Source organism: Hippocampus comes, unplaced genomic scaffold (genome assembly GCF_001891065.2).
Source record: "Hippocampus comes isolate QL1 unplaced genomic scaffold, H_comes_QL1_v1.1 scaffold57, whole genome shotgun sequence".
NCBI lineage: Eukaryota > Metazoa > Chordata > Actinopteri > Syngnathiformes > Syngnathidae > Hippocampus > Hippocampus comes.
Window position 1 is genome coordinate 1,399,071 of NW_017805039.1, and position 17,215 is coordinate 1,416,285.

Here is a 17,215-nt window from a genome sequence, read left to right on the forward strand (position 1 = left end):
CCCAAAAAAAAACGATTAACTCAAAATTGGGCCCTTGGACCTGCTATGTAAATGCAGCCTTTATGTGACATGCATTTTACAATTTGTGCACAAATTAACTCTTTAGTTTAGGTTCAGCACTTCAGTTCCTCATGGCGCGTGTGTACGTATTTCTAGGTTTCCAGTTGGTACCAGGACAGTGAGACTTGGGACAGTAAATTCTCCACCCTCGCCTCCTCTTATGAAGAATGCAGGGCCGAGTGTGTGGGACTTTACCTGTCACTCAACAAGGATGTACTTAGGTGGGTGTTGTGATTGTCGACGTTCTTTAAGTCAAAAGAAGCCATTTAATATTAGCCACTGCTATTTTTTTGCCGCAGTATTTTCGGTCATGAGGGCCAGGACGCTGAGGATGTGGTCTATGTAAACTGGTTAAGCATGGTGCGAGGTGGACTGCTGGGCCTGGAGTTTTACACGCCCGAGAGCAAAAACTGGAGACAGGTGAACAGTCCATACAGCTTGTCCTATAAACTGACTGTCGTTTGAGAGCTTTTGGTGTCCCTATTCAGCTGCATTGGTGGAAACTGCTTTCACTGCTGTGTAGTTGTAGACTGCTGCAAATTGCAGTCATAATACTGAACATATATTGAAGGTTGTAGGTGAATCTCAAATTACAGTATAGTAGAAAAGTTTCTGTCAATCAAGACTGATTATCTGTGTTGTGTATATTCACTTGAAACATGGCTGTCTTGTTTCAGGCTCACATGCAGGCACGTTTTGTGATCCTGCGTGTGTTGCTGGAAGCCGGCGAGGGTCTGGTGGGCCTGAAGGAGGTCACGGGAGCCGACGGCAAGCCCGACGCTCTCATCACACTAGACAGAAGCAAGATAAACACTGTCGGCAAGGACGCCATCCACAAGTTCCTTTGTAAACTGCAGGTATTTTTTCACAGCCTATGACTGGAGAATTTAAGCATTAAGCAAAGTCCATCCTCACTTGTATTGAGTAGTGTGATTTAAGAATGGATATTTGCAGAGACGTCTGTAGACAAAATGGTTTTTTTATTTATTTGAAGTCTGGTTCTTGTAAACTGTTCTGCACATGCCCTTTCCAAGTCACACCCACCACACCTTATTTAACCTGCATCCTCCATCTTGCAGGTCTTCAAGTCAACAGCGGATGTGGACAAAGGCCGGGCCTTCTATGAGGGCTACTCCACCGTGAGCGAGAACGGCGACCACAACTTCATGCGCCTTCGTGAGACGGTGTTGCTGCGGAAGGAAGATCGCAAGATATTTGTCCAAGCCAACACCAGAATCAATGGTATATTCTCACCCCGCAGCAGAGGACCATATATAAGCATCACACTTGGATTTTGTGTGAAAACCGTAAACCTCAGCTGCTGAGTTGAAAGAGTTGTGATTTTTTTTCTGTTTTACAAAAAAAATTAAAAATCACTCACCGACTTGATTTTCTTACTTTGTGCTTTTCCAGAGGAGAGTGTTGAGCTGGTCGAGTACGAAAGCAACGCATCAGGCTTGATTCAGTCCTTTGTTGAGCGCTTCGAAGACAACGACAAACTCGAGGCCGACCTCTTGGAGATGAGCAGAATGGATTCTTCCTGTTGGTGTTGATGGCGAGGATGGGTTTCCTCCTCAGTTTGTTTTGAGGCTTCTTTGATAGTCTTCATGACTGATTTAACCATTCACCAAGTCGTAGAGTCACAAAACAAGAACATATCTACTGTAGCCAGATCCTCAGCATTGGTCCAGAGATGGCATTATACACAAAACCTGAATTTCAAATGAATTTGCATTATACACGAAACCTGTATTTCAAATTGCTGACAAATACTGTATTTATTTGCTGTCATACGGCAAAACATGAAATAGATGAAGAACACGCATTGGTCTCTCTTTAATTTACATGCTAAGACTATGAAAACACTGCCATAGCTTCCTAATTTCGGACAGATGTTAAAAGAATGAAATGCATATTTTGTCCTTATCATGTGACACGATTTACAGTACTAAGCTTCTGAGACAGAAAATATGACATGCATAAATAAAGTGTTTGATAAAACTTTTTTTTTTTTAAACCATTCGACAATTGTTGCATTGATTGTCCCATTTAACATTCACAGAACATTGTATTTAATATTTTCAAAACAACTCATGATAGACTGTACACAGTAAAATTGTATGGCGATATTTTTTATTATTTACATTCTGTATTCAAATTCAGGACCTCACAACCGTGAGGCAGACACTAGTCCGCCATACTGCAAAAATGTGGATCATCCTTAAATCAAACACTTGAATGAATACAAAAAAAAATCGACACCAATTCTTTTAATAGAAACAGTTTCCAGAATATTGTTGTGAATGTATTTTCAGGTCATTCAGTATTTTAGTTTAATATTTTGTAATACAAAAGGTGGAATGTTGAATACTGTCACCATTTATAATTTGTGTTGCAAATAACCAATTTACTCAGATGCTGTTTGCTGGACATGATCGTTGCCTTGTTGTGGCATCTCTACCTCTCCCTCAAGACTACTGAAGGAACTGCAGCTATCTGTGTCAGCCAGAGAGGCCGATACCATTTCTTTGTGTAATTCCTCCACTCGGTTATCCTCATGTCGTCCCTCTTCCACCCTGGCTCGAGACTCCGGCGTTTGCCCGGCTTCTACCAGCTGAGCCAAGGAAGGTGAGAAGAAGGGCGACAGAGAGAAGGGCACATTGGGGGAAGCAGATGGAGACTGATAGGGGGAACCAGAGAGGGACAGAGGAGCCCTGGGCGAAAGAGATGGGAACTGATAATGCGAGGGGTTGGGTTGAGAAGCGGCAGGAGGGTCGCGAGGCGTGTGAGACATTTTGGGAGGAAGTGGCGGAACTGATTCAGCGGGATACGAACAGAGTGAGGGGGAGACTGAGGATGTAATGGCTGGGGATGGTTGCATGTAGTCGGTGTTGACAGGAGGATGCTCCACCAAAGTGGGGAGTCTGACTTCCATTATTTCCTCTGCAGATGAGGGGTGAACGGCTTGTGATGAATGACAGTCCTGGGATGCAGGTGAAGTCAGGTTTTGGACTTTGCGTTTTCCTCTAGTTTTGGGCATAAGAGGGGGCGGGGGCGGTGGAGCGAGCGGAGGCAACATAAGGGATGATGTCTCTGTGGACACCCGCACCTTGAAGCTTCGTTTCATCAGGCGCCGCTTGGACGGGATGCTGTCGGATTGCAGGAAAAGAGGGTTGATAAAGCAGAGGGCGCCCAGGCCCGAGCCGCAGTCCAGCTCCCTGGGGCTGCGTGTCTCGATGGGACAAAATTCACGGAACAGGACAGAGTTTGGGCACGATTTTTGGGGACAATCGTCAATAGTCATCTGGTTGACCGAGTCAGGTTGTGTAGCGGAATCAGGCGGAGCTGAGGAGGGTGGTTGTGGGATCGTATCCTGTTGGGGTGAGACTAAAGAGTTTGGCGTCTTGTCCTTGTTCGTCTGGGTCTTCGGAGGCTCCCGTGGCCCCCGGACATTGAGGTGTGAACTCCAGAATTCTAGTGAAGAAATCGATGGGTGTTTGTGAACAGTAATTACAGAATGTCATAACTGAAATCATGTCAACTCACATTAATGTTGATCCATAAAACTGGAGATGAGAAGGATAAAAAAAAAAAAAAAAAAACTTTGCTACAAAAATGACAACTTCAAAACAAAATGGGTGGTTTCCTTTTTGTAATGGGGCATGGATCCTTGAGATTTCCAAGCATACTGTTATGATAAATATGTCCACCCAATATCATGCTAATCATTGAAATGGTAGGCTTTTTTGATAACTTTACAGGGCATGCTACGGAATGGGTCTTTTGGAGTTGTGTTGGAGACCCCCTAAAATGTGATTTTATTTATTTTGGGGCACACTGAAGCCCTCAAAAAGGCAATGGTTTCAAAGAAACAAAAATAAACTGATCCACAGAGGGCTCCCAAAAAAAACCCCCAAAAAAACAAAAAAAAACTAAATATGTAATTCACAAGCATATTTATCAGATTTTGGGAGAAACCAACCTATTCCCATGTGAGAGATGGACTCCAGCTCTTTGTGGGAGGTTGCTTTTGCGATGGCCTCTGGAAGCTCCAGGGGAAAGGGTAATACATCTCTGGTACAAAAGTATCATGAGTTAAAAAAAAAATAAATATATATATATATATATATATATATATATATTTTTTTTTTGTACATACACAGTACATTATTCTGACCATATAACAACAGGGCGCATTGCATGGCAGAATTAGTGGAAAAAGATTTTTACCTGCTGACACAATAGAATGAAACGAGTCTTGGAAGGTCTGGAAAACTGATGGCTGACGTCTCCAGAGACAGTGCTGAGATTGACAAGTGAAGTGTTGTGACAAATACTGTACTGCAGTTTACTGATTCTGCTGATCATTTGCAATATTTTAAAAAATGTTTATTGGAACTTGAAAGTCAACTGGTACCATGGGGTGTTTTGTGTCAAATGACTGAATGCTTAATTATCAAGACTCACTTGAATGTTCCTCCCTGATGCCAAACTGTTGCACAAAGGACGGCACACTGTCATCCACCAGCCGCACACACAACACATTTCTCTGGGACGTGCGAGACCTTCGCACCAGGAATGCCTGCAAGGCAACACATGACTGGATTGGCAAGTTCAGAAAGGCTAAAAAAGCCAAACAAGGGAGTGGTTTTTTTTTTGTTTTGCGTGTCTGACCCCTGGAGGCTCCCTCTGCAGAATGTGCAGGGCGGTGGCAGGGTTGATTGACAACTGCATCCAGACGGGCACCGTTAACAAGAGCCGGTCCAGGACGCTGATGTTCTTCAGAGACCCACCTCCACGCTGGTGGCCCATGAACTTGCGCTCTGACCCCTGGTTGGGCTCCGGAAAATCATACAGAGGCTCATCTTGCTGTGCCATCTATAAAATCAAGAAATCACAAACATGTATTGCACTTTCAAGTGAAATTCATCCATCCATTTTCTACCACTTATCCGGGGTCAGGTCACGGGGGCAACAGTTTTAGCAGGGAAGCTCAGACTTCCCTCTCCCCAGCCACTTCTTCCAGCTCTTCCCGAGGGATACCAAGGCGTTGCCAGGCCAGCCGGAAGACATAATCTCTCCAGCGCGTCCTGGGTCACCCCTGGGGCCTCCTGCCAGTGGGACATGCCCGGAACACTTCACCGGGGAGGTGTCCAGGAGGCATCTTACTCAGATGCCTGAGCCACCTCATCTGACTCCTCTCAACGTGAAAGAGAAGCTACTTGGCTCTGAGCTGCTCTGGGATGACCGAGCTTCTCACCTTACCTCTAAGAGAGAGCCCGGACACCCTGCGGCGGAAACTCATTTGGGCCGCTTGTATCCGGGATCTCGTTCTTTCGGTCACGACCCACAGCTCGTGATCATAGGTGAGGGTGAGAATGTTGATCTCTCGATACATTGTACGCTTCACCTTTTGGCTAAGCTCCTTTTTGACCACGACAGACTGATACAAAGTCCGCATCACAGCAGACGCTGCACCAATCGGCCTGTCGATCTCCCACTCCATCCTGCCCTCACTCGAAATACTTAAACTGGAGTAGTTTAAGTATCTCCAACTGTTCAAATATTTTAATAAATTCAATCCATTGCAGCAGGTGTGGTTCATACAAACTCAACAAGCTGCAACCCAAGCTTTTAAAACAGGAAGCACTGCACACACCTGCGTGATAAATCCTGGACTGTGTCAGCAAGTTCAGACTTGGTTCACGGGCAGACGCAGCTTATGGGGAGCTGTGGAAATAAATGCGGAAAATACAATGTACACACAGAATTGACAACAGCATTACAGTACAATGCATTATGTAACATGAGTGAAACATGTATACGGTTCATATTTCAACATCATCATCTAAGGAAAGCTACTCAAACTTACAACAGGAATGCTTTTACCTGGTTGCCCCTTTCACACTTTTGAGTTTCTTTGGATAACACAACATGCTTCTATTATTATTAATATAAATTATTAATATAAACTTCTATGGAAAGTAACACTGAGGCCTGTCATAACATGCGCTCCACGTCCAGAGGTGTCTTCTTTTCTCTCCTTTTCCCTCCTCTACTCTTGTCTTCCTTTTCCTCTTCATTTCATTTCCTTCTTCTACTTCGGGGGCTCCTCCCCTCTCACCTGATATCACCTGGAAATATTTGTGAACTGGATTAACATATTTAGCATTAAATAGCTAATTGTGATAATGAAGTGCACAGCGATCGCACTAAGTACGATTTAAACGATATTTCAAGGAATGCTTCTTAAAAACATGTCGTACTTTGGCTATGACGTCACAGCATTCCGTTTCTGAGTTACGTAGCTCAGAATTTAGCGTTGCTTTAAAAAATGTTTTGTCAAGGGTACGCACGGGAAATTAAACTAAAGATACCTTATTAATATGATCTATTTTATTTGTGTTTATTTTTTAAACGCCTTCTTTGTATTGAGAAATACGTAACGACGGTTCAGTTTTGTGCCGAAAGTGCGCCCCCTGTTGCCCTAAAAAAACCGAGCCGGATGTGCAATTTGAAATACAGCTTCGGGGACCGCGTTGGGTAAGGACTCCGTCAGCTAAATGCTAAACGAAAATCGTTGCTATTCCCGCTTTGTTCATGTGAAAGTGGCACCGTGGAGCTTACTCGCGTAAACCCGAGTTGTATTTTACTTCTGTGCTTCAAATTAGGTGAAAACGCATGAAAGAGGTTCGTGTTGTGATATCGCTGGCAGATCTAAGCTACTTTAGCTAACGTTAGCCAGCTTCTACAAGATGTCGTTTCCAGCCGTCGCGTCGCCGGCCTTACTTCCTTCACGCTATTGCTTTTATTATATAGTTCCCCAGTTTAATACAAGTAAAGATTGTCCTTGTCCGCACACATTAAACGGTATATTTGGCCCACGTTTAGGTCTATGACGTGAAGCTAACAGGTTTATTTGTTTAGCTAATGTACCTATTAGCCCAAGTCAACTCGCTCCGATTCAACTTTTTAAAATAATCCTCCGTCGCAGAGATGCATAGGCGTAGTCGCCGAATTAAATCGGCAGTCATTACCTGTAGTCTCATGAAGTGCTTCTCAAACTTTTTTTATGCCAAGTACCAGGTAAAAAAAAATAAACAAAACTCTCGCCATCATGACCAACGTGAACTGTGGTAGCGTACTCTTATAAAGTATATTTAATATTTTCGTAAAGCACAGGAATTTATGCACATCTTGATCACTGACATTGTTCATTTGGGATTATATATTGGGGGGGGGGGACTACCTAAATAATTATTCATTTAAATTGTCCTCAAGTGCCGTTTGTTTGTTTGTAATATTGCCTTGATTTGTGATGGTTTCATGCTTTTATTCCTCAGAAGTTCAGAAAGCAAAAGATACATTTATGAATATATTTACTTGAAGCATGTACAGTATACGTTTGTATACCTTGTCGCACAATACATCTAATAATTTTGTCATTATGTAACTCTTTAAATTCCCTGAATGGGGTCACAGTTGAGTTTTGTCATTGTCATTTTTTATTCATCTAATTTATTAATCCACGATTTCCACAATGGTGCTTGCAGATGCCTGGTTGTTCCAGAGATGAGTGGCGACAACGTCAAGTTGTTTGTGGGAAACCTTCCTCTAGATGCGACCCAAGACGAGATCAACAAGCTCTTTGCGCCCTACGGGGAGATCAACACCTGCTCCTTGCTCAGACAGTATGCCTTTGTTACCCTGAAGGGAGAAGGAGCTGCTGACAGGTATTATCACAGTGAAGTTTTCCCTCAAACATTGTAAACTTCAAGGACATTTATGAGGGTTACGGGTCAGTTGGTCGCCAGTCAATCGCAGGCCACACACAGAATCATTCACCTTTCATGTACATTTACTTCGCAATGTGGTAGAATGCATTTTTCAAATTTTTCCTTTTCCCCACAGGGCCATCCGGCATCTTGATGGCAAGGAGTACCGAGGCAGACCCCTTGTGGTGGAGGAGTCGCGCGCACGTCCCCCCAACTCCACCAAAGTGTTTGTGGGGAATCTGAGTGCGACATGCTCTGCCGATGACCTGCACGGCCTCTTCTCGACCTTTGGAAGAGTTTTAGATTGTGACAAAGTCAAAGGTGACATCCACACTCACCCAAATGCAAAGAATACTTGTGTAAATACGTTGAGTATCCATTAGTATATACCTTTTTATGTTTAAGGAAATATTAGGCTGGGTTTAAACCTGCATGGTTCAAGTGACACAATTGCAATTGAAGGAAAAGAAGGAAATCATATGTTTTTTAAAAAGCAGGAATATGCTTGAATTGGAATTGGGCAGTTGGACCTGCAGTGTAATGCTTGATTTGTTTTCTTCTGATCACAAACAGCATTCTTTGCTTTGTCTCCTACAGCCCGATTATGTTCAAATGTGGGCTATGCATTTGTGCACATGGAAAGGAAAGAGGAGGCCATGGCAGCAATCGACGCGCTCAACGGGACCATTTTTAAGGGCCGGCAGCTGGCTGTAGAGCTCTCCAAAGCTCAACCTTTGGTCAACCAGCTTATGACGTCTGGGAATTCAGTCGGTGTGTTATTCTTTTTTTTTTTTTTTTTTTTGTAGGTTTTGAAACAGTGCTGGAAATAAAAACAACTGAAACCTTTGACGTCATCATGCTTCCCGCTTTTTTTTTTCCTTGCAGGGGGTAGAGAGGGTCTGCTTCCTCGGCCAGCTGGCTCCATGGAGCATCACCAGAGTCATGCTGCTGTGCTGGCGGCGGCTGCAGCAGCTGCAGCTGGACTTCCAATACAAGTAGGGATTAAATGATTTATTGAGAAATGATACAATTTCAAACACTCACTATTAGCATTTTAAATGTTAATTTTGCTGTTACCATCTGAGTGAGTGTAATGTGCTTTGTGGCTCCTTAAAGAAGGTAGAGCCACGGAGAAAACCACAACCAGAGAGTCCACTCATTGCTGCAGTGTAGGGAAACAGGATGTTAGCCCTGAAGTGCAACTGGTATCCCTGACTCCATCCCTCAAGTAGTAGACTGAGTACCCCTGTTCCGCTGCTTCTGCTGCTGCTACGGTCTTGGAACCCTGAGCAGGATCGGCAAACAACACATGACAAAAATCTTTTGAAAGCTTTAATATAGCTATCTTGAATTTAGTGCCTTTTGATGAATGCTAAGATAATTTCATTTTGTCAAAAATGACCCCATCTGTTTGTGTGGTCTGGCTTGATGGAAAATCAAAAAAATTTCAACGGAATGTTCACCAGTTTGTGGAGCAAAATCTGTCTTGTAAAACACTGGCTATTGTGTCAAATATTTGCATTTAATTTTTTGTCATATGTTTTTAATAAAGACAATAGTACTACCCTGTCAAATAAGAGGAGCATAAAATAGAATCTGCTTGTATGCACACTCAAGTCCTTGTACATTGGTGTGTTGTGCCTTAAAATGGCGTGGCCTAATGTGTGCTTTAGCTCTCCTTGCGTGCTCTCTCACACTCTCTTGGAGAGCAGCTCTCACAGTACAGATGCGGTTGGCTAGGCTAACACTGCATTCATCTTCCAAGTTTTCTCAATAGCAAGAGTAGTGCTTCTTAAAACACTTGGTATTTTCACTTTCCATGGAGCCAATTTAATCTAATTAACAGTTAAGAAAACAAGAGAACTGAATAATTGTACCCTATGTGAGGGAAAGTACAAGTGATTTTACATTTTCCCCGTCTGGTTTTCCAGGTTCAACAAAGCGTCCATAACTCGTTCTACAACACCACCTCCTTTGACCCTACCTATGCCGCCCTGAAAGGCATTACAAGTTCAAAAGGCGCCGATGGCGTCATATACGGCGCTCTCGCGAGCCAAGTTTACGGATCCGTCGCCGACCAGGTGTACCAGGACATAGCCAATCACACCGTTGCGCCTACTGCCGCTGAGGAGTACGAGGCTCACAGTACACCAGATCCAACAACGCTTTTCGAGGCTGCAAGAGCTAAGTTCTTCCAGGAGGGACAAAAGGTCTTTAGATTTAGCAACTACAGAACAGCACATCAATTTTGATGTTTTTAGTATGTGACTTTTCTTTTTCTTTGGGTCAGGTTCTGGCCGAGCAGCAGGCAGGGAGAAAAACAACCGCAGCAACAAATACAACAACAAACACGACGACAACCTCGGGAACATCAGAAACGGAGCGAGACCGCAGTCCGATCAGAGGGAACCGGATGCCCTTGCTTCCGGACCCATCTCCCGGTTCCTTCACTCAGAATCGCACTAAACGCCGAGCTCTTCTGCCAACACCACCCGGGGTAGTTGAAGACCCCACAGCTGCTGAAGGGACCGATCCTGTTGCTAGGTGAACAACCAATGAACCATTCGTGTGTTGATTCCCATAAAATTGTTAGATCAAACCTACAGGACTAAACATCTGTCCGCCTATTACTCACATGCGCTCTCACGCAACAACATGGCACTTTTTTTATATGCACTTTTGGATCATTTATATTCATTCCACTTGGAATGTGGAGCTAATCAACCCAGGCTTGGATACTACCTTAGAAGGTGGAACATTTCCTGAGCTGTATTTACTGCTTTGTGTCTCTTTTTGGATAGAACAAAAAAAAAAAAAAGGGAAAAAAATTACAGCTTTTACAGCCAGTATTAAATTTAGCTAGTTTTCTTGCTTCAGACTGATGCGTCCTTTTTGAACAGGTCCTACACAGAATATTACCAGCAGATGCATCAATACCAACAGTACCAGCAGCAGTACCAGCAGCAGTATCAATACCTCCAATATGCCTACACCAACCCTCCTCCGCCCCCTCCTCCACCGTCCACCACAGATTCCTCCAGCTCAGTCCCGCCGCCCCCTGGGACGTACACGGCCCCGCCAGCTTACTCAGCCACCCAAGACTACGGACCCCCGGGCACCTACGACCCCCCTGCCAGTTACAATGCGTCATCGCAGAGCTACTCCGGCAACTACGATGCCTCGGCCGCCTACGATGCATCGGGAGGCTACGGGGCGCTGGGAGCGTATGATACATCCGGAGCTTACGCGCCGGCGGGAAGCTACTCCGCATCCACACCGTATGAGCAGACACCTGCACACGGGCACCCCATGCCCCAGCGCAATGATTACCCTTACAACACGCCAGAACCCCCTTACCGATAAAACCAGCTCCCCCACATTCACCCCAACACACACACACACACACACACACACACACGACCTTCACACGGTAGATGTGTGTGTGTGTGTGTGTGTGTGTGTGTGTGTGTACGTACCTACGTACATGAGTACTTGGCTAAGGGGCAGTTGAAGAGAGCAGGCAGGGAGGCAGCAAGGATCTAATTTGAATGAAGCATTTTGGCTAAGTGCGTCTCCATCTAGCTGGAATCAATTCCACGGGACAATGAATTTATCCAAATTAAAAAAAAAAATACAATCGTTGATGAGGCACAGTTGGTTTGATGCGGATGAAAGTCAGTGTGTTTGCTTGGATCAGGGTTTTGTCTTGGCTGTTATGTAATCTCGGGGGTGGACATGTGAGGCGCGGACTCTTTACATCAGGGGTCCCCAACCTTTTTTGCCCCACGGACCGGTTTATGTCAGACAAGATTATCACGGACCGGCATTTAAGGTGTTGCGGATAAATACTACAAAATAATATGGTAAGAGCTGCATGAACACTGTGGTGTTTTCTTGAGATAATAATAAACACGAGGAGCGTCTAATCTGGCCGCAACACTGATCGCTATGGTAATGTTTAATGCCTTCAAAATATGATACAACGCAAATTCAAAGTGCATGAAAATGACGAGTCACCACAGCCCCGAGCTTGATTTTCTGCAATCAGACGGTCCCATCTCGGGGTAATAGGAGAGACAATGACACCGCAAGTGTGTGGTTTATGTCCAGTCTACTTCGTAATTTTGTTTTCGTCGCCGTTGCTGCATAATCCCCCCCCGCCTCACACAGGTAGGATGTCGGAAATAGCAAAAGTGCTATTGTGGCGATCTCAGAGTATTCAGACATAACTTTAATCCAGTTGTCTCGAACGTACTTTTAAGGCCGCCGTCATTTGCGATCTCCAGCAGTTTTTTTACTCATTTTGCGAGCTCCGGTGTTTGTTTTTAGCCTAATTGGTCGCGTTACGGAGAAGCGTGGCTTGACGTGTGGGTTGGGGACCCCTGCTTTACATGCTTGAACCCATGTTGACAGAAAACCAGCCAGTTTGTGAGTATGTTGGCTAAATGTATACATTTTGAAAGGACATACTGAACCCCCAGTTTTAGTTTTTGCCCACCCAAGTGAGTCCCCAAATTGCTCTTCTGTTCAGAGCGTATAATTGGCATCATCACAGCAGCATTTACTAAAAATGTCATCATTTTAATTACACTTTGCTGCTGTGATTTGGTGATGTTCTAGGAGGAGGATATTATTATGGTTAGTTGTTTTTGGGAGTCACTCCAGCATTGTGACGTTAACCAAAATGTTGATGTGGCTAAGTCAGTTTGAGATCTCTCATGCTCAGGCTACTCAGGCAAACATTTCTTTCCATTCTCCTTTTTGTTGCATAGTCCCAGCATCATCAGTCCCATCAAAATTCTTTGTTTATTCTCAGTCACCACATATTGGATATTTTCTCAGGCAGTACATATGTTTTTTTTCCCGACAATTCTTAAAGCCAGTAAGCTCACTTGGGTTCCAACAATCTAAAATCACTCTTCCAAGTGTGACGACTCGGCTGCATTTCGTACCTGACATTTTTTTTTTATTTGAGACTTATGTAAATACTTCTAGTCTTCTTTTTATAAATTGAACATATTGTCAGCCAATATTCGGTTTCACTGCAATATTGACAGTTCAGAACTAATAATTGGAGATTGTAGGGGGAAAGATGTTGAGTTGAACAAGTTTGTATAGAAGCAGGTTATGGGTTGTAGCTGGAAATTGATGGTACACTGATTAAGCTAGTGCAGGGTTTCCCAAAGTTTGAAATTGGAACAGTTGTGCTTGGATGCGATCTTTAGTTGTAGAACGGTGGTGAAGAAATCTGAGGACCCTTTAAATGGTTTCTTTTCAAATATGAGCAGAACCATGCGAGAATCGATGGCTTTTTGGTCGCTTTTGCCCCCTGGAAAAGCACACTAACGCCTGGATGTGTTTTCATATTTGGCTTCTCGACCTTTTACATGTGAGTACAGTAATTACAATGCACATCTTCAGCTTCAGTCATTGCTCACTACTTGAGCGATAGCCTCATTCATGCGCACACACGCCACACTATTCCAGCTTCTCCATGTAAACTTGTTAGTTGCATGCCATGTTGTTGCTGCTGCTCCAGCCACCTTCTTCCTCTTGCTGATTATTGCAGCTAGAGTGGGAGGGAGCCAAACTCTGAGCCCTTGCCTTGGACGTGCGCCGCTGTAGCGCGGGATGGGGGAAAACAGCAGCGTTAGGCTCCCCCGAAAACCGCTGTGGACGATGGGGGGTGCCCCCCCCACTAAGGTAAACACTCAGACCACACACTCCTGCCCCGGCCGCCCCGAAAAAAAAAAAACCCCAATATCACAGTTTGCAGATGCTGACGCACACACGCCATTGTCCAAAGGTCTTTTCAGGAAACTCCTGACTTGAGTTTTCACCCTTTTGGATGTTTTGTTTTATTTTGTTTTGTTTTTTAAACCCCCTGTCCAAATCCACCAAAATCATTCTCATACATTCCTGCCCCCGAAGACCATACATGTGTGATCTTTGAAGATGGCGTCGAAGCAGGCACATCCAGAGCTGAGGGGTAGGTCACGTCATTAGAATGGTCTCTTTTTTTTTTTTTCGCCCTTCTTACACTGGTCACTTGAGGGTCAAGTGCCTTGCTTTGACGATAACACCGCTAGGCGCTCCTATTCAGAGGCCGACATGAAGCTGGCGCAGGATCGTTTGCTGGGTCAAAGCTCAACTCATCCCCACGTTCCCTTTTCAATCTCCCACCGTGACAGTTTTCAATGCCACTCTCAACCTGTATGACAAATTTTTCATTTTGTTTTAAATGACATTTTGTCGAATGTTATTTTGAAATGTTTAAAAATCAATAAAAAAAACATCCAACCAACGGTCTATCTTTACTGTCTCGATGCTGCTTTCTTTAGTGCGCGTGGAGTCATTTAAAAAAAAACGTGACAACTAAAGCATTAGATGACGTTTTATTCCATTACCTTCCAAATACATCACCTCTTGCTTCAAACCTGCCATGTCCATTACTTTTTATGCAAATGAAAAAGGAGTAAAATTGAGTTTCATGCCCTCACAAACAGATGGAGATGTCAATTGTGACAGTCAAAGCAGTCTACACAGATGGTTATATATACTGAGGTAATAATTCTAAGACATCAATGTTCTTCAGTAGACAAAGCAGCATGATACTGCGCGTACAGCGTGGCATGACATTTCTTGCTTTCATGCTGGTTTTGGTAGACTTCCATTATGCAAAAACGAACAATTACCAACTGAGAACTTATGAAAAGTTTCAACCTGAAAGAACTCCTTTCTAGAGCTCAAACTAGCTACATTTGTCCTTTGACTCGTGTGAGTGCTGTGCCAATTTTATGAACCATTTTTCAAGTGCCATCATTTTGTCTATTCCGTGTGTGAAGATCAAAGTTGCTGGTACTTGATATAAAGTGTGTTGTCCCATCTATCACACTGGAAAACCTCTGGTGAGAAAATTGCCACTGTATCTTTGTTTTTGGGGTTATGTGGCGTCAAATACTCGCTATCTTTGCATTCACTCCCCATTTTTGAGAGATTTCCAAGGACTAAAACTCCAAATACTTGCACTGTGCTCCAACTAACAAACATGTAGCTCTTGTGTCTTTCAGGAAATGGCGGCGAAAAGGAACAAGAGCGTAACCTGACAAGGTAATCTGTGTGTTACAAAAATAAAGTTTATAGAGGCCCGTTAAGATCTGTATACTTGCATGACCTGCTGTCTTTGAACTGTGTGCAAAGGATCTGTTCACTTGTCTGACCTGCTGTGATCGACCTGTGTGCAAAGGCCCCGTACGCTCGTATGACCTATGCTTTAAACTGAAAGTAACAGTTGAGGCTTCTCGTGCACGTTGCCCTGGTTTGACGTAATCAGGGCCGAGAAAGACAGGGAACATTTTAATATCTGCTCATGGGCAAACAGACAGGACGAGACTGGGCAAAAACACGTTAAGATACACCGCACAATGTGGACCAGACTCAAGACACGTATTACAGTACTTTGACTTTCATCCGCAAAACCACCACGTGCTGCTGCTGGCATTGGTATGAAAAAGGAGCGAGCGTTCAAACACACAAACATTGGAAAATAGCAAGGCTTTAATAAAGATTGCAATGTCCGGCTAGCTACAATTGGGGTGAGGAAGGGGGGGGGGGCGGGGGGGTAAATTGACATTCATGGAGTTTTACAAAGACGGTAACTGAGTTTGAAGTTCTTTGTGGGTTTTTTTGTGTGTTTTTTTTTTTTTAGCACGGTTTGCATTCCAACATAGAAGGCGGCCTTCAAACCGTTACACACCCCCTAATGTTGTAAAACTGTTGATTTATGAATGTCGATGAATGGAAAGTCCCCCCCCCAAAAAAAATCTGGTTCAAACACACGCAAGTGTAAGCTCACACCCATGGTCATGCTTTCACCGGGCACACGAGCCAATAAAAAGACAACACTTATTCATGCAAAACAACCCAAAAAACTTCCACCTCCAAAACAAAAAATAACACAAACGTTAAAGAGTTCCGATCGTCCGTTGACTTAGTAGAAGCTGCGCTTTTGATGATGACTTTGGTGCAAAAAAAATGTTCCCGTTTCGAAGAGGACAGACCCTGTCCTGCCCTCTTCCTCGATGAAGACACTCTTGGTGTATAGACCAGTTGTGATAGTTGAACATAGACGCCCCCCGCCCACCCCGTTCCCTTTTCCTCCGGACACAAACAAACGTGGCTTAACATCGACCCCTAAATCCCACCAGCTCCCTGGACTATGACACCTTGAAAAAAACACCACCACTCAAACACAGACACGGCAAGAAATTGGTCTCACATACAGTACGTCATCCAAACACGTCTAAAAACACACATGAATAGCATCGCCTATATACAGAGGACACAGTAACAATCAGTTGGTGCTCGACTGAGAAAGAAATATAAGCCCCTGGAACGCAGTATTGAAATAGAGAGAAAATAAAGATTTGGCCAAATTTCAGGCCGGAGTCTCTGTTACAGACTCTACTGGGAACGTAATTGCGCCAACAAAGGATGTTGACTCTTACGTTTTTTTTGTTGTTGTTTTTGTTGCAGAGCTCCTGGAGCCACTTCAAACTGCTGTGTTTCACACACGTTTTAGACCTCGGTGCCTACGACCAAGGTGCGTTCCAAGTACACGAGTAGAAAACCAACCGCTGATCGATTATTGCCCCGTTCGACTGTACTGTACATCCCAGCAATGAGTTTTTTTTGTTTGTTTGTTTTGTTTTTTGTGCAGTCAAAAGGTTTTTGTGCTATAAAGATGATCGCTCATGACCCAGTTCACATTTGCCGTCTCATTAAAGCATCTCATCACGGGCTGTCCGAACTCATCTATCAGCGAGGGCCCTGATCAACAGACGTTTGACGTATCTCACTGACCTTTAGACGTCCAGCACATAAATGTTCACACTACGCTTCGACACTGCGGTAATTACCCTTGTCTAGTTTTTCTTCTTGTGTTAAATCACATTTCTTCTTCCTCAGTATCAGAAGGGACATCATTATATACTCTTGGGGGGGAGGGGGGCTTTGACCTTTTTGGATCGGTCTGGCATTCATTTATATAAAAAGCATTACTATACATACTCCTGATGCGGACATGAGGGGTATGACAAAGCCTTTTTTTTTTTTTTTGCATGATATTGCACAGCCGCAGAGCAGAAAACAAAATAAAAATTGTAAAAGAGTTGAGATTACAACCAAATTTTGCAATTCCTGGTTGTGGCTCAGTGCTTTTTGTTTTGTCAGTAGTTTCTGGACAGTTGGCAAACGCGGTCCTGACATCACGTATCAAACAAGAAACAGACGACGCGTGTCTGGAAAGTTCCAGGACTGGCGTCACAGGAGTCACATATGTTAGAAGGATTTTCTCCAAATGTATTTCAAACCCACTAACG

The 17,215-nt window shown here is 43.9% G+C and overlaps 3 protein-coding genes across 5 annotated transcripts in view; 2 read left to right on the plus strand and 1 right to left on the minus strand.

The window, feature by feature from the left end:
• dpp3 (dipeptidyl-peptidase 3) overlaps positions 1-2,083 on the plus strand; it is an 8,023-nt gene extending 5,940 nt beyond the window's left edge. Inside the window, exons 15-19 of the mRNA XM_019864171.1 lie at positions 157-281; positions 360-480; positions 738-917; positions 1,140-1,302; positions 1,474-2,083. Coding sequence (XP_019719730.1) covers positions 157-281; positions 360-480; positions 738-917; positions 1,140-1,302; positions 1,474-1,613 — 729 coding nt within the window. The 3' untranslated portion in view covers positions 1,614-2,083. The remainder of the gene's footprint in view (positions 1-156; positions 282-359; positions 481-737; positions 918-1,139; positions 1,303-1,473) is intronic.
• Positions 2,084-2,171: 88 nt separating this feature from the next.
• Positions 2,172-6,282, minus strand: LOC109512437 (ras and Rab interactor 1-like). The gene is made up of 7 exons (XM_019864214.1): positions 5,950-6,282; positions 5,720-5,790; positions 4,735-4,938; positions 4,528-4,642; positions 4,291-4,363; positions 4,043-4,134; positions 2,172-3,534 (listed from the first exon to the last, which is right to left on the minus strand). The coding sequence occupies exons 3-7, from the start codon at positions 4,936-4,938 to the stop codon at positions 2,468-2,470; spliced, it is 1,551 nt and encodes a 516-aa protein (XP_019719773.1). The 5' UTR covers positions 5,720-5,790; positions 5,950-6,282; the 3' UTR covers positions 2,172-2,467.
• Positions 6,283-6,510: 228 nt separating this feature from the next.
• LOC109512434 (RNA-binding protein 4-like) lies at positions 6,511-16,987 on the plus strand. Of its 3 annotated transcripts, XR_002167520.1 has the most exons (10): positions 6,511-6,603; positions 7,614-7,793; positions 7,972-8,156; positions 8,433-8,606; positions 8,721-8,830; positions 9,767-10,045; positions 10,126-10,379; positions 10,736-11,113; positions 13,405-14,945; positions 16,371-16,987. XR_002167520.1 is itself a non-coding variant. In XM_019864210.1 (9 exons), the coding sequence occupies exons 1-9, from the start codon at positions 6,566-6,568 to the stop codon at positions 13,406-13,408; spliced, it is 1,602 nt and encodes a 533-aa protein (XP_019719769.1). In that variant the 5' UTR covers positions 6,511-6,565; the 3' UTR covers positions 13,409-15,665. The 3 variants fall into 3 exon arrangements, 2 of the variants coding, with proteins under 2 accessions (XP_019719769.1, XP_019719768.1); XM_019864210.1 differs by lacking the exon at positions 16,371-16,987 and having other exon boundaries at positions 13,405-15,665; XM_019864209.1 differs by lacking the exons at positions 13,405-14,945; positions 16,371-16,987 and having other exon boundaries at positions 10,736-11,453.
• The last annotated feature ends 228 nt before the right edge of the window (positions 16,988-17,215 follow it).